Below are 16,190 nucleotides of genomic sequence, written 5' to 3'. Positions count from 1 at the left end.
AATGATGAATTTGTGTGTCTAATCCTTCTTCAAAGTGTACGAAACATGGATATGACCCCCAGTGGAAGAGTGGATTTTGGTAAGGATTATCACCTAAAGCCATTAGGTGAAATTTGTTGGGAAATAAGGTGCTACCCTGGCGCCAAAATGTCACCCCCTAAGGTAACTTGTTAATTGCAAAGGTGGAGAAAGTACCTTTACAACAAGGGCTCCCGGGAGTGAGATCAGTACCTTGAGCCGCTATCAAACTGAGAATCACAAATAGAGGGACAACGTGGTATTACGTGCATTATGAGATGCAATATGGCGCACCCTGTAAAAACCGCTTAGCAAAATCTAATCAATGTGTTAGTCAAAGCTTGGAGTTTACAGGACAGAAATAGTGGGAATAGAGGAGTAAATTAAATAATATCATGAGGGAACAACAAATCCCGAACGTGGGACATTCTACAAGATAACTGGCCCAACTCTTAAAAAAAAAGAATTCAACTATCAAATAAAAAGACATAAAGGCCAAAAAAATGTGCTTTTCTTTATAAAAATTAGATCCTACTTTATTTTTAAAGGTACAGAAGGTGTTTGGAGGTCAGATGGTGAAGGTTAGAAATGGTCTTAATATTAGATAATATTAAAGGATTAGTATTCATCTGCTTAGGTATAATGTTGGTATTGTGGTTATATAGGAGAATGTCCCTATTCTTAGATGTGTACCCACTTATTTAGGAGCAAAGTGTCATTTTGTTCGTAGCTTGCAAGTAGTTCAGAAAGAAATACAAAAAGTTGGAACAAATATGGCAAAAAGATAGCAGTTGGTGAGCCTAGCAGGCGAGTATAGAGGTATTCATTGTACTAATATTTCAACTTTTCTTTATGTTTGGACAATTTTCCTCACATTCTTCATAAAATGTCTTCCATCTTCTATGGAGAGCATATAAGACTTTTATCTTCCTGTACTTAATAATGATTTCTTTTCATTCTCTATAATGTTTGTCTGTGAATGCATATTTAAAAATAAAACTGGTTTTAAAAATTGCTTACTGAATGTCTATTGGCTCAAGCTTCTTGAAACCTAATATTAACATTGTTGAAGAGAGCTCAGTGCCTAATACAGGGCCTGATACATAGCAAATGCCCAATACGTGTTTGTAAATGCTTACTTGTTAAATTTATTTTGTTCCTGAAAATTTTAAAGTGGCAGGCAAGAAGAAAGAAAGAAAGAAAGAAAGAAAGAAAGAAAGAAAGAAAGAAAGAAAGAAAGAAAGAAAGAAAGAAAGAAAGATGGAGACACATAAGGCTGTGTTGTTCCTTTACAGATCAAAATACGCTTTAGCAAATAGTTGAAATGGACAAAGTGGAGGAGGGGCAATCAACCTCATCTTTTGATTCAAATAACTTAGGTCTCAAAGATTCTTGACCAAATTTTGAATTTGCTTTAGGAGGGTATGAAAATGAAGAATCTATCCCTAGGACGAATCCAGCAGCAACTGTTATTTGTTTAAGAATTCCTGATGGAAACGCACTTAATGACACATTCATGAACAATTGTAGCTTTTTCTTGATCCAGGAAAAGAGGCAAGTTCTGCTCAAGTTTAGGCATGAGCCCCACAAGACCCCAACACCAGCAGGTGTTATTCTCTGAGAATCAATAAATTTGTGGGAATTGAGATCAACTTCGACTCTTCCAGAAGGCAGTGGTTCTAAAAGAGACGGCTCCAGACAGTAAGCGAGATATATTTTATATAAAAATGGAAAGAAAATGATCAAGATTCAAAGAAATAATTAATAATGATATAATTTTGCATTTTCATAGTGCCTTTTTCCTAAGGCACTTCACATCTGTGCAAGCTCATTCATTCTTATGGTATCCTTATGAGGTAGGCGTAGAGCAACTGAATTAAAGAATGAAAGGAATTTTCATCAGGACATAAGATGTGGAATATATTCAGAAGGATATTATGTAAACAATGGAGATAATACTCATATTGATATTGAGCAAATCGATAGCTTCCCTCCCCATTACTGCGTCAGTAACGTCATTTCAAAAAAATAAAACCTATCACAATTTAGGGAAATAAGATAACTGTTTACTATATGATAGACCCTCCAAGTCCAGTCTAAGAAGGTAGTTTTATTCAATGACACAGGCCTCTCTCTACAAAAAACAAAGTTCTTGAAAAGAGTACAAATAGTCATTTTTCAAACTTAAAATTTAAATGCACTTAGATGGTTCTCTATTTACATGGTATTCTTTAAGAGTAGATCTTTTTGTAAAGAGGTTTGCTTTAAAATTATATTATAACCATGAAGTTTTAGAAACAATATTGGGTCTACTTAGAAGCAGAATCTACTTATATTAAATGTTCTTTCTGAAACCAAAAATAAGAAAGAAAAAAAAGGTGAACCCATTAAAGAACTAATCAGTCGCTGATAAATGCAGTGTATAGAACGAAAGATGCTTTGACCTGAGGATTCCCACCCTCAGACAACATCACATGAGCACATGCAATCTTTTCCACTGGATATTTAGACCCTAAACATTTCCCTCTTAATTTATTTAGGGATGTGTATTTTCAGTACCGTGCAGATTAAGTTACGTGTACATACACTATTAACAAGGCCTCATTCCAGGCATGTAAACACGGTATTTTTAAGTTAGTGGGACCTTTGGTGTGTATACTCAACCCTCACATTCAGGAGCAGTTGGGACAGAGAACACAAAGGAGTTTGTCTTCAGACTCATTGCCTGAACTGGACACCATCCTAAAAACACAGCACTAATTATCAATAAAGAGACAAGGATAGACAATACTCTCTCAAAACCTATTTCGTTGTGAAGTTTTCTTTTTGTAAAGAAATCCAAAGCGGTGTTCTTTGTAAAGGGAACACGAATGCTAACAGAAGGAGAAATGTAAGGCAGCAATCCTGGCCCCACAGCGCCAATGTTCACTTCATTGCTGCCTAGCCCGTCATCCCCACCCTCAACGGGGATTAAATGCTGACTGTGGAGAGGGAGGATTTCACCTCTGTAATGGGTCTCAAGTCTCTCCCTGGGGTGGCTCAGAAGCCAGTTAGTGGAGAATTTTGTGTGCTGGGCTACGTAAGGAACGAGTTCCTTTGCTGGAAATCGAACCCCATCACCACAAGCATTGTTAAGGCGAAAGATTTACAGACCTCCGCTGATGGACCCAAATATGAAAAAGCAATATTCAGAGAGCCCATGGGATTCCTTTTAATTCGATTTGACTTGTGGAGAACATTCTGCAAATTATACAACTGTTCAAGATCTCTAGAGTATACATCCCGATGTTGTATAATGACATACCTTTTTTGAAGAGAACAGGCTGGGTCTATGCCTTGGCTTTGACACCAAGTTAATAGAATCCTCTCTTGCAAGAAGGAAGGCGAAGTCAAACATCAAAATTACTGCATGTCAGAGTACAGATCCACCTTGTGCTGTCGTCCAAGGACCGCACTAAAACAGGGTACCAGCTCACAGATCCATTAATAGTGCCTCCTCCTGTCTTATTTCTTACTCTCTCCTCCAAACTACCCCCCGTTAGCCCTGTAGTCTGTAGGCAAACCACACAGGAACTGGCAGATACAGGGCTTCAGAGAGTTGGGCGTGAGCCTTAGATTATGTGGTTTTGTTTTCTTGCTGCCAGAGTTGAACTAAAATGCAGGAGGCTCTCTGAAACACTTTTGCTTCTTTATGCTTGGTTTCAATTTTAACAATTTCCCCCCTGAACGATTATGTTCACATAAGAACATTTCTAATCCTAGACGTGATCCATCAACAAAGCTGTTGCCGCTCTGAAGGAAAACTCTCATTTTCTCCCAGAACATTGAAGAATCCAGAGAAAAACCAGAGCTTCTTGGGGGGAACTTATTTAATACCACTCACAAAGTTAAAATCCCAGAGAAAATGCTTTCTTAGTACACTCAGCCTATAATGTTATTCTTAGTCCATAACATTACCCTTAATGGGAAAAAAAAAAAAAAGAAAGAAAGAAAAAGAAGAAGCTTTGAGCCAGGATTAGTTCTAACCCCAGTTTTCCCAGTCAGGCACAAGCTGGGACTGGTTACTTAGATTTTCGGGATTTCCCTTTCTCCTCAGTTGGTTGGGGCTAAAGGATTTCTAGGATTTGAAGATTTTTCACTGACCTAAGGTTTTTGTTACCTTCAGCTTCCTTTGTTCTAACCTTAAACTTTGTAAAAAAAACAAAAAAAAAACAAAAAATAAAAAAACCCAACCAACCCTCCCCCCCAGTAGGCTCCTATACCAAAGCTTGTGAAGGCCTCTTCCTCTCTTCGCTCTTGCTAGAAAATTGATTGCCAATGCTGCATCTTTGCACAAAAATAAAGGACACTGCTAAGTGTCACGAGGCAGAGTTTGGGGACTAGGTCTAAGAGAAAGAGGGAAATGTTGGCTCACAGGATCTTCCTTGCATGAAATCCTTGAAGGCTAAGAAGGAGGGGATCATATAAGACTCAGTTTGGGGGCGCCTGGGTGGCTCAGTCGGTTGAGCATGACTTCGGCTCAGGTCATGATCTTGCAGTTTGTGAGTTTGAGTTCCGCGTTGGGCTCTGTGCTGACAGCTTCGGAGCCTGTGTCTCCCTCTCTCTCTGCCCCTCTCCACTCATACTCTGTCTCTCTCTCTCAAAAATAAAAATAAATGTAAAAAAATTTTTTAAAAAGGCTCAGTTTGGAGTTCTAAAATTTAAACTCATGCTACATTATGAGACGATATCCTCTTTTATCTTTTCGCCCCCTTGTACCTAAATCTTGTTCAAAATTTCCTGTTTTGGGAGGGGGGATATCTCCTTGGTTATAATTGCTCGGGAATTTTATTGAAATAGAAAAGAAGAATCTGGTTTGGAATCATCAGCATACTCTGGTCACAGTAGGTGCTCAATAAATATTTATTGAATGAGTTAAAGGAAGTCATTTGCTACTTCCAACTCCTTTATCCAGGATTTTCTTTTTGTTAATGCAAGTTTGTTAAATAATGCAAGTTGTGTCTGATCAGGGTTCCTACTATTTCCACAGGTTATAAAGATAGAATTTTAAAGGTAACAACAGGTCACAGACTTTAGAACAATAAACATCTCAGTGTTGGCCTTAGTGTTCTTCAGTCTTCACGGTCTAAGGACCTTCTTGGATTCCATCATTATACTCAGTAGCCTCAGAGCCAATTTTCAGACACTGAAATCTTCTGGCCACAGTCCTATCCCAAGTCAATGGTTTTGAAGTGGCTGAACGGTGGGAGTGGGAAGGAAGGAGAAAAGATAAGTAATGTTCTATAGGAAGTATCATGGTGTTTTCAGCTTGCACCCTAATGAGGAAACTGCTTTTCCACAGGGTACTACCCCTCAGGGAGCAGAATCGAACCCCTCCCCTTATTAGCGTGGGGCAGAATGCAGAACAGGACAATCTCAAAAAAAAAAAAAAAAAAAGAGAAGTTATTTCAGCAGTAAGTAGTGATCAACAGACATGTTATAGAGCATATTGACAGGGGAGTGAGGCCACTCGACGGGTCTATTTCCTGGATGCTCTGTAATTGAGTGAGTGCAAAGGCGGAAGCTGAGAATAAAGACTCTAATGTGAGAATGCCGGCATTTCAGTCCTCACCATCCTGGGACATTCCAAAAATATCAGCAAAATTGGGAGGATTCTAGAATATGTGAAATCTGGCCTTCTCTGTAATAGAGAAATTTTCTTTTAAAACCATATTCATTTAAAAAATTTTCAGCAGTTCCTCTCAAGGGGTCATTGTGGATATCCAGAATTTCTTGTACATGATTATGTCTCATTTACCTTTATGGAAAAGGGTGTACTTCTCATTCAATAGTACAGATTCTGACATTCTCTTTCCATTTCTTCGGGAAATAATGTTTGAATACCTACTCTGCATTAGGCCTGTTCTAAGTGCTGGGGGTATAGCAGGGAATCAAACATAGTCCTTGCCCTCCTGGATCTTACCTTCTGGCAGAGAGAGAAATAATCACACATGTCAGATGGTTGTACTACTACAGAGAATCATAAAATGAGGCAAGAGTTAGAGAAAGTGTAGCTGAGGTGGGGGGGGTGTTGCAATTTTATTGGGAGATCAAAGGACATTTGAGCTAAGTCCAGAACAAAGTGAGGGAGCCATGCTGATGGCTCCCTGGGGAAATAGCGTTTGCAGGAACAGGGACCGCCAAGTGCAATGCTAGTGGTGGGAGCAAGCTTGATACGAGTGAGGAGGAGAGGAGTCAGGATGGAGGTCAGATAGAGCTCAGGAGCCAGAACACAGACGGTGCTGCTGGTTGGGGTCTTATTCTGAGTCAAACAGGAGCCAATGGAAGATTTTGAACTGGGGAGTTACATGATCTAATTTGGGTTTTAGGTTTTAGAAGGATCGCTCCGATTGTTGTGTTGAGATGAAGTAGTCAGGGGGCAAAAGCGGAAGCAGGGAGCCCAGGTAGGAAGCTACCGCAAAAGTCCTGGCAAGGGAAGCGGCAACTTAGGACGGGTGGTAGAAAGTGGAAGTGGTGGGAAATGACTGGATTCTGAATACACAGGGTGACCACAAAGTCTGGAAACATAAATATTGGTGTTTTATTGTGAATTAGAACGTGGTATTGACAAATCATTTATCACCTCCCAACCTCCTATGACCCAGACTTGGTGGCCGCCCTGCATTTAAAGGTTAGCTGATGATCAGATGCGAAGTCTGAGAGACAAAGAGGGGTGTCGACGATGACTTCAAGGTTCGTGGCCTGAGAAGCTAGTAGAAGCAAGGATGTGTCATTACTGAGATGAGGGAACAAGGGCTTGGAGGATTAGAAGTTTGGTTGTGGACATATTAGGTTTGAGATGTCTATGAGAAATACCAGTGAAGATGTCAAGATAGATGTGAGTCTAGAGGTCAGGAGAGGTTAGAGCTGGAGATAAAAACTTGAGAGTCGTTGAGAGAGATAGAATGTAATTTAAATTTATGAAACTGGATAAAATCACCCAGGGAATGAATACTGAGAGAGAACAGACCGTTTCAAAGTTGAGAGGTCAGAGAAATGAGAAGGAACCAGCCAAGGAGATGAGGAGCAAGGATATCCTAGAAACCAAGTGAAGAAAACTTAGTTCACTTTTACAAAACTCCAAGTTCAAGGGGAAAAAAACACATCAAGTTATTATTGTAAAACCAGGTATTTGGTGAGTGCTACAGTATTGCACCTAAATTATGGTGCCCCCAAATGGAAGAAAGCAGAGAAGGACCTCTCACATTATGTCACTTTAATGAAGTTAATTCCACTAGGTAGGGAACACTTTACAGTTTTGCTGAGCCTAATCAACTCCCTTTCAAACACACCCAGAGATCCATTTTAAAAGGAGGAAATGAGTGGGTTTAAAAAGGAAAAACCGGGATCTCCAACCTTTTCAAACTACAAGGTAGAATTGTGACTGAGAATGTTAATGGAGGGGCACTTGGCTGGCTTATTTAGTGGAGCATGGGGCTCTTGATCTCAGGGTTGTAAGTTCGAGCCCCACATTGGGTGTAGAGATTACTTAAAAATAATGTCTTAAAAAAAAAAAACGAATGTCAATGGAGCTCAACATCACAAGACCAAAAATTAGTCCTTGGGGTAGAGGAGAGGGCATAGAATTGGCCACTGAAAATTTGGGTCAAGTTCAACCAAATAGTTTGCTAGGTGACTATCTCTGGGCAATTTGTGTAACCAATTTGTTCCTTCAAACTCAGCTCAAGTTCACCTCTTCCAGGAAGACTTCTCTAATTATGTAGATTTAGACAAATCCTCTTTTTACTCCCAAAACATTTTTATCACAGCAACTTATTATAATTGCTAATTTATTTTTGTCTTTTTAATTAGACTATTACTTCTTTGTATTCCCATAGCTCAACATCGTGCCTGGCCCTTAGCAGGTGCTCAATAATGTAGAATGAATGCCTGTTCCCCAAACCCAGCTTCCTCATTTGTAAAATGGAATAATTACACCTACTTTTCAGGGTTCCTTTGAAGTTTATGTAAGATGTGCCTAGAAAAAAATCTTCACAAACTATAACTCACTATATAAAATACTTGTTTGTGCCCCACTGTTTTATAGGATAACAGCTTAGCATGGCATTCAAGGCCCTGAATGATCTGTTTCTAGGCTACCTTTATAATTTCCCTTGGGCTACTATCCCCACTCCTCTAAATGATAGCCAGCTAAGCAATATTACAAACACACCAGCTTCTTTCACATCTCCTATCACTTTATAATAACCTACCTACACGTCAGTATTGATCATGAGATCTGTTAAAATAATAATTATGATTGAAGCAGTAGCTAAAAACAAATGCTCTATCATCTGTGAAGAATTTTGCTATTGTCTAAGTCTTTTCCCTCCACCCTGGTGGAATGTTGACATAGTCTTTTAAAACGTGGGCTTGATTATATTTTCAACGCCTACCAGGTTCACCTAGCAGTCTGGACAAGGTCTTTCGTGACCTGACTTTCCACTGCCACTTCATCTTCTTCTGCTGTTCCATGAATAGCCTTTGAAACAGTCATAGAAACTACAGCACCTGTAGTTTTACCAAGATAATAGGCTCTCTCAGCTTTCAAGTCTTTACACATGATGTGTCTTTTGCCTCTAATGGGCTCCTCCACTTTGTCTATCCAGTGAACTCCCTGTCATCCTTTAAGATTCTGATGCAAAGTCTTCTGTGAAATCTGCCCTTGAATACGCCTTGACAGAATTAGATGCTCTCTCCTCTCTTATTACCAGATACATATCTTGTCACAATCCTCTGTGATGGTGCCTGTCACCTCCACTAGCCTGTAAACTCAGGCAGCATTGGACTCATGTTTTCGCTTTGGGTCCTTAAGTCCTTACAGCTCCGTGGGATCCCTGGCACATAGTGGGAACTCCCCGAAGATCAGTTGAATATTTCAGCGACTGCCCATCAGTGGTACCCGAAGCCCTCATTGGAGGTCCTCCATCACTGCCCATCACACACACTACTCTTTTCACCCCTAGCAAACTACCATTACACTCTTTGTCCTTTGAGGTGGAGATCAGCTGCGGCTGCCGGATCCAGTCAGTTAAAATACCTGAGTAACAAAAATTGTAAAAATTTCTCTTTGAAAAGAGGAATAGGAGAGCATCACAGCCTCCTAGACTGTTAAATGAAGACACTTGCCTTCATCCCACTTGATAGCCCCACGCTGGGTAATTTTAACCTCTCCCACCCCTCTTGCTTGATGCCCAGGAAGCAGCGGGCACCAGACCTCCGAGGAGCCGGAAGTGAGGGACCGGAAGTGAGGAAGCGGAAGTGGAGGACAGGAGCACAGGGGCCTGGCTGCAAGAGGCGATCAGCCTAGGAACGAGAGGTTTAAGTTTGAACGGGAAAAGGCCCCGACGCCGGTGGCTGGATCTTCCCTTCAGGTAGTAGATTCTTGTTTGGGGATTCCAGCGGGGGCATGGAGGAGCTGCTCCCCGCCTCTTGTCCCAGGCCGGTGCCGTCGTTGCGTGGGTGCGGGTGAGAGGGGGCTGAGGCCACCACGCTTTGTGTGAGGGAAGGCCCTCCGCTGTGTGACGCCATCATGTCACTCCCTCCTTCTAGAAGCTTCTGTGCCGTCCAGCCTTCCCCTCCAAGTAAACTGCATGCTCTCCAAGGGCAGTCAGTGGTCTCATTCATCCTTGTGACTCCGGGCCTGGCTTAGGGCCTGCCTTGTACACAGTGGTCATTCTGAAGTGGTTGTTGAATGAATGAAGAAATGGCTGCCAAGGATAGACCCTGTCTACAGGAAGTTGACTCTCAGCCTTCACTCTTCATGTTCAAAATTCTTTCTGGAGCGTCTCATTTCTTCTTCTCAACAGTTGTTTCAATGTCGTGGTTATTCTTTATGCTGCAGATGAGGGAACTGAAGCTCAGAGAGAGTGGTTGAGCCTTAATTAGGGAATGGCAGAGCAGGGCCTCAAATCCATGCCTTTGTAATCCTAATTAATGAGATGAGGTATGTTGGGTGTGAGTATATTGTGAGCACTCAAAAAAGAGTAGCCCTTTATTCCAGGAGGGGTCTGTGTCTTGTGGACATATTTCCCCATTTCTTAGAATGGAGTCTGCCACATGGTAAGCTCTAGAAAGCTAATAGTTGAATGAATTAATGAACACACAGGAGGGCTCCAAAAAGTTGGTTTCTCTGCCTCCTGCAGTATTATTCACATGGAAACGGTAACACCTCCTAATGCCATCATGGTATTCTCTGTAATCATTCACCCATAACAGTCTTGGCCAGAGCTTTTTTCTCCTGGCTATACTTAAGTCTATAAGCAGAACCTATAGCACTGTCTTCATAGCACTACCCTAAATGCATCTTTCCAGATGCCCCTTGCATTCAGCCTCTTAGATGCTGCCCTTGTTATTGTCCTGGGTCTTTGGGTAAAGTCCTTTCGGCTCCCCAACTCCTTATTCTCAATTCTGACATCCAAAGAGTTTTGAAGACCAGTTTTTCCCTCAACTCATTTGGCCACAAGGCCTGAATTGAAGCGAGTCAATTGTCTTTATTTATTCCAAATATTAACAAGTTTTTGTTGCAGTCACGTCAATGTTTGCTTATTCTGAGCGCCCCCACACCTTACTGTGCATATCATGTAACATGGTAGAGACACTACAGTACCCTTCAAAAGTCTGAAAAAAACCCTTGAGTTTGAATTCCATAATGTCCCTTGATAGCTTATGTGATTAAGGTCAAGTTGGAGGAGGAAACAGCGTTTGCCGAAGCATTGTAGAAGTGGGTAACTCTAAAAAGGGAACCAAGAGAGCTTTTCTACCTCATCATGGGTTGATTTTGGAATTATTTAAGGAAAAAAAGCCCCTTAACCAAACCCTGGGTTTTGAATGTTGGGATCATGTTTATGTCATCCACAAAACAGTACAAATGGTAGATACTCAAGAAATATTTGTGGATTAATTTGAAAATATTTGTTCCAATTCTAGGATTTTACTTGACAATTACAGGGCTGGAATATATTTTTCTAAATATCATGTTTATAATCCAAAACTGTGGAACCAATGCAGGCTTAGCCCAAAGCAGAATCACTCAGTCATTTGGGCATTCACTCCACACCTGTTTCTTGAGTGTCTACTACGTTGTAGGTACCTGTTTGGCAATAGAATTATGCTGCCTTGTAAATAAGATGGTTATGGTCCCTGATGTCATGGAGCTTCTAGTCTGGTGGTGAAGAAAGCAGATGACAAATGGACAAATACAGGTCGTAGTAAGTGCCATGAAGGAAATACAGAGTGTCTGGGAAAATCTAAGTAGTGAGTGTGCTAGCTGAGGACCTCTCAGAGGAGGTGACCCAGCTTTATGACATGGAATATCTTACTTCCCTCCATTTCTAAGTATTCTAGGGGTTTGGGTAGCCAGACAACCAAAATTCAGGTGTGAAAATTTACCCCCTTGGGCATCGCTTCTGTCTCAGAGGTCATAGCCCAGTAATTACTATCTCAAGTTTCTGATGGGGTGAGTAAACTGAACATTTGCATGTAGTCCAGTGCCTAGAATGCATAAAACCAACATATAATTTACAACTAACACCAACTGAACTTGTTAATCTGAAAAGAGACCAGTAGCAGAATGGTGTCTTACATATTCTGTGGTCATGTCATAAAGTACTGGTGCATTAGTAAATGATATTAATTCACTGATCCAGACTTTTTTCTTTGGCGTTTTACTAATGATTGGGAATGTATTTAATTTCAGTATAATGTCAAGCACATCCATTTTAAACTACCCTGTTGGATTGGAGCTTATTATTTAGGTACTTTTCTGGGGCAGAAAATTCATTTAAGAAAACGTTTTTCAAATGCAGTTTAGAGAATATAGGAAAATCTAAAAATTAGGATTTTCTTCCTCCAAAATATAGATAGTTAGCTAGCCAAAAAAGAAAAAAAAAAGCATTTTGATGACTGTTATTCAATTCTAGTAGGCTATGATTCTAACAGGTTTTTTTTTTTAATAGACTTGTGAGGAAACAGATCAATATTTTTTGCTCTAAGCCAGTGTCAAAGTGCATCTCTGCATCAAGTGAGCTTGGTAGCAGGGAAAAAGGACACTAGAGAAAGAAAACCCTCATGATTGAAAATTTCAATAGCTTATTGAAACACATTATAAATCTGGGTTTTGCTGCAGGAATGAGTCAGATAAAAATGCCTGTGTTTGAAGTGCAAACAAGAGAGAAAATCAGAAAATTGTAAAACCACGCAACTTCTCATTATCTTCCTAGGGTTGGTGATGGTCTTTTTCTGAGAAATTTTAATTAAGATACATTTTCTATCTTGCTTATTTGAGGATGTGTTGTACTTTTACCAAAAAAAAAAAAAAGAAAGAAAGAAAGAAAGAAAGAAAAAAAGAAAGGTTGATTATCCCCTTCTCTTATTTTTTGAAAAAGAAGGGATAACTCCTTTAGTTTGCTTCTGAAAATGTATGTCTTCCTTAAATACACACACAGAAATTAATCAAACCTGAGCTGGGACTTGTGAAGGTCAAGGAAGAGAAACAAAACTGAAAACAAGACAAATTTGTTATGAATTTTAATGTTCTCTTTTTGTGTATGTGCAGTTTCTCTAGCAAAATCAGATTATAGATCGTTGAGGCTTCATTGGATTTGGATGCTTGTCAGGGCTTGAAATCAATTTAGTTAGTTCATGATCTTGGTGGCCTTCAGTGGTGAATCACCAGGGAAAATGCAAACTAACTGAGCCACCTTAATGCAAAGCAATGACCAAAGAGGAAGGGAATGGGTACGTGCGAACTGTGAATTGATCATAAGCATCATTTAAGGTTTGGGGGCTGCAGACCTCCTTTAAGTTTTAGCATATTTCATATCCACCTCACTGGGCCTCGTATTGTGTGCCCTGGTTCTGGGATCTGACAGATACATGCCGATAATCACTCCAGGTTTTAGGAAAATTGTTATCGGATTTGAATTATACTATTGTTTAGTCCTAAATACTTACTTCTTTTTCTAAAGCTCGGTAAAGAAAGTAATTTAACCTTTTCCTTGACCTTATTAATCTTACCCGTTGAGGGTACCATGAGTTAGATGTGGAGTCCGCTGGGGTGCAACTACTTGTGTTAATAGTCGACAACCCTCCAAACTTTCAGATTAACAAGAAAGCAGAACATATTTAGATCTAATTCCAGTGACTTGTAGTTCTAAGAATAAAACCATAGGGTCACTCGATGACTCTAAGACTCACTCGTTAACCATCTTAATTACCTTCAGGATGTACTATTTTATACAAGACAAGAAATCTTAAGCATGGAATGTCAGAGCACAAGTTCCATTTTCTTTGTTTTTAGTGTTTATTTATTTATTTCTTAAAATTTTTTAAAATGTTTGTTTATTTTTGAAAGAAAGACAGAGTGTGAACGGGGGAGGGGCAGAGAGAGAGAGAGACAAAGAATCCGAAGCAGGCTCCAGGCTCTGAGCTGTCAGCACAGAGCCCCATGTGGGACCTAAACCCATGAACCTTGAGATCATGACCTGAGCCAAAGTCAGATGCTTCGCTGACTGAGCCACCCAGGCACCCCGACAAGTTCCATTTTCTTCTACTAACTTGCCCATTGTCCATGTAATGCTTTAGAATAATTTTATTTCTGGCCAAGGGGGTTGAGTGATATTTTCTGCAGAACCTTTTAGGACTAGAAAGACTACCTATATTTCTTCACATAATATAGGCCAATCCCTTATGGGAGATTTTCCCTACAGCTCCTTGGAGAATTAATATAGTGCCCTCAGTCCTGGCGGATGAACGTGAGGGGCTGATTTCTAAGTAAAACTAGATTTCTCACACTGACTTGGTCTTCGATAGACATTTCAAAAAATCTTTAACTTACACAGTTTTTGCACTTTGCTTTGCAGGAAATTGTTGCCTTGTCAAAATGGAGATTAATCATTTGGGAGCAGCAGAACTGGGGGCCAATTCCCTCTCCATTTTATAAACCAATTATATAAGCTCCTATTCCATTGCTCACATCCGCATCTCACCTTCCAACGTGGCTTACCGATGGCATTCAGAAGGCAAGTGAAAAACTTCATGAAGAATTACTCAGATGCCGAAATAAAAGTCAGGGAAGCAACTTCTAATGACCCTTGGGGTCCCTCTAGTTCTTTGATGTTAGATATCAGTGACCTGACTTTCAACACAATTTCTCTGTTGGAGATTATGAACATGCTATGGCAGAGACTCAGCGATCACGGGAAGAACTGGCGCCACGTGTATAAGGCCCTTACGCTCATGGATTATCTCATCAAGAATGGATCGAAGAAAGTCATCCAGCACTGCAGAGAGGGCTTCTGTAAACTTCAGACACTAAAAGATTTTCAACACATAGATGAAGCTGGAAAAGACCAAGGTAAAAAAAATGGATACAGTGTGCCAGTAAAGATTAGAAGTTTGGGAAGGGATTATTTTATTTTATTTTATATTTATTTATTTTTTTATTTAAATCTAATTTGTTGTCAAATTGGGTTACGTACAACACCCAGTGCTCATCCTAGCAAGTGCCCTCCCCAATGCCCATCACCCATTTTCCTCGCCTCCCGCCCCCTCCCCGTCCACATCCATATCCACGGAAGGGATCGTTTTAAACCAGGAGCTGGGGCAAAGTTATTCTTAAATGTATTAGCTCCCTTTCTCTGGAACAGTTACAGTTTCCAGAAGACTTTGTGTTGACTCTCTAGTGCCCTAGAGAACAATTTTCTTTCAAAGAAATGTGTAGAACTAACACACTCAAGGTTGCCGATAAAACGATAGCTCATAGAAGATGAACAAAGTGAATAAAACGGGAGGCATGGTAGCTCGGTGTGATTATGTGACTGTAATTCATAATTATAATTAGACTGGAATTTAGTCATAAATGTAAGGAAGTGTTTCCAAAGACTCCAGAATCTTCAAAGGCTATCTAGATGGAAGTAGATGAGCACAAAAATTTAGGCCATAAAATAATTTTGTCGGGGGTGGAGGAGGAGGTGAAGTAGGGAACGGGTGTGGGGAATACCAAACGGAGATGACTTGGTAGCATCTGGTATTCTGCAATGCTAAAAGAACGAGCATTTCCTTCCCGTCTACTGTAAAATTGTAATTTGCGTTTAAAGCGAATAGTCTTATGAGCCATGAGGAGAGGATACAATTCAGTACAGTCTTTTGTTAAGGGTAATTTTTAGAATAGACTTTTTAAAGAGCAGTTTTAGATTTACAGAAGAATTATACAGAAAGGACAGAGTTCCCATATACCCTTCCCCATCCGCACACTCTGTCTCTCCTGTTAACATCTTGTGTTAGTCTGGTACGTTTGTTGCAATTGACTAACTGGTATTAATACATTAACTAAAGTCCTTTGTTTACGTTAGGGTTCACTCTTGGTGTTCTTCCGTTCTGTGGGTTTTGAAAAATGCATGTCACCTATCTATCATTCCAGGATCATATACAACAGTTTCACTGCCTTGAAAATACCCTGTGCTCCACCTGCTCATTATTTCTCCCCTGCCTGGAACCCTGATCTTTTGATTGTCTTTATAGTTTTGCCATTTCTAGAATGTTATGTAGTTGGAATCATAACAATATGTAGCTTTTTCAGACTCGTTTCTTTACTTGACAGTATGCATTTAAGATTCTCCCATATCCTTTTTATAGCCTGAGAGCTCATTTTGTTTTTTTTCTTCACATTTTAAAAATCAGCTTTATTGTGATATAATTCACATACCAAACAATTCACCCATTTAAAGTATACAATCCTGTGGTTTTAGGTACATTGTTAATTTTTAAAAATTGAGATAAAATGTAAATAGCAAAATTTGACATTTCAAGCGTGCAATTAGGTGGCATTGATTACACTCACAGTGTTTGCACAACCATGGCCACTATCTACTTCTGAAACTTTTCATCACCCCAGAAACTCCATAACTGTGGGGCGCTTGGGTGGCTCCGTCGGTTGAGCACCCAACTCTTGGTTTTGGCTCAGGTCATGATCTCACGGTTCGTGAATTCAAGCCCTGTGTTGGACTCCGTGCTGATGGTGTGGAGCCTGCTTGGAATTCTCTCTCTTTTCTCCCTCTCTCTCTGTCCTGTACTCACTTTCTTGATATAAATAAGTAAATTAAAAAAAAGAGAAAAGAAAGAAACTCCATAGT

At 40.1% G+C, this 16,190-nt stretch overlaps 2 protein-coding genes across 2 annotated transcripts in view; one reads left to right on the top strand and one right to left on the bottom strand.

Moving 5' to 3' along the window:
* GRAP2 (GRB2 related adaptor protein 2) overlaps window positions 1–3,556 on the bottom strand; it is a 63,408-nt gene extending 59,852 nt beyond the window's left edge. The window contains exon 1 of the mRNA XM_077757918.1: window positions 3,323–3,556. The gene's annotated coding sequence lies outside the window, so the exon portion shown is untranslated. The remainder of the gene's footprint in view (window positions 1–3,322) is intronic.
* A 10,414-nt stretch (window positions 3,557–13,970) lies between these two features.
* Window positions 13,971–16,190, top strand: part of ENTHD1 (ENTH domain containing 1) — a 98,458-nt gene continuing 96,238 nt past the window's right edge. Inside the window, exon 1 of the mRNA XM_077757845.1 lies at window positions 13,971–14,413. Within this exon, the coding sequence (XP_077613971.1) occupies window positions 14,065–14,413 (349 nt within the window). The 5' untranslated portion in view covers window positions 13,971–14,064. The remainder of the gene's footprint in view (window positions 14,414–16,190) is intronic.

The sequence above is a fragment of the Crocuta crocuta genome, unplaced genomic scaffold (genome assembly GCF_008692635.1).
Source record: "Crocuta crocuta isolate KB4526 unplaced genomic scaffold, BGI_CrCroc_1.0 scaffold143, whole genome shotgun sequence".
NCBI lineage: Eukaryota > Metazoa > Chordata > Mammalia > Carnivora > Hyaenidae > Crocuta > Crocuta crocuta.
The sequence above is the reverse complement of the archived record's forward strand: the minus strand, read 5'-3'. Positions and strand labels throughout refer to the sequence as shown.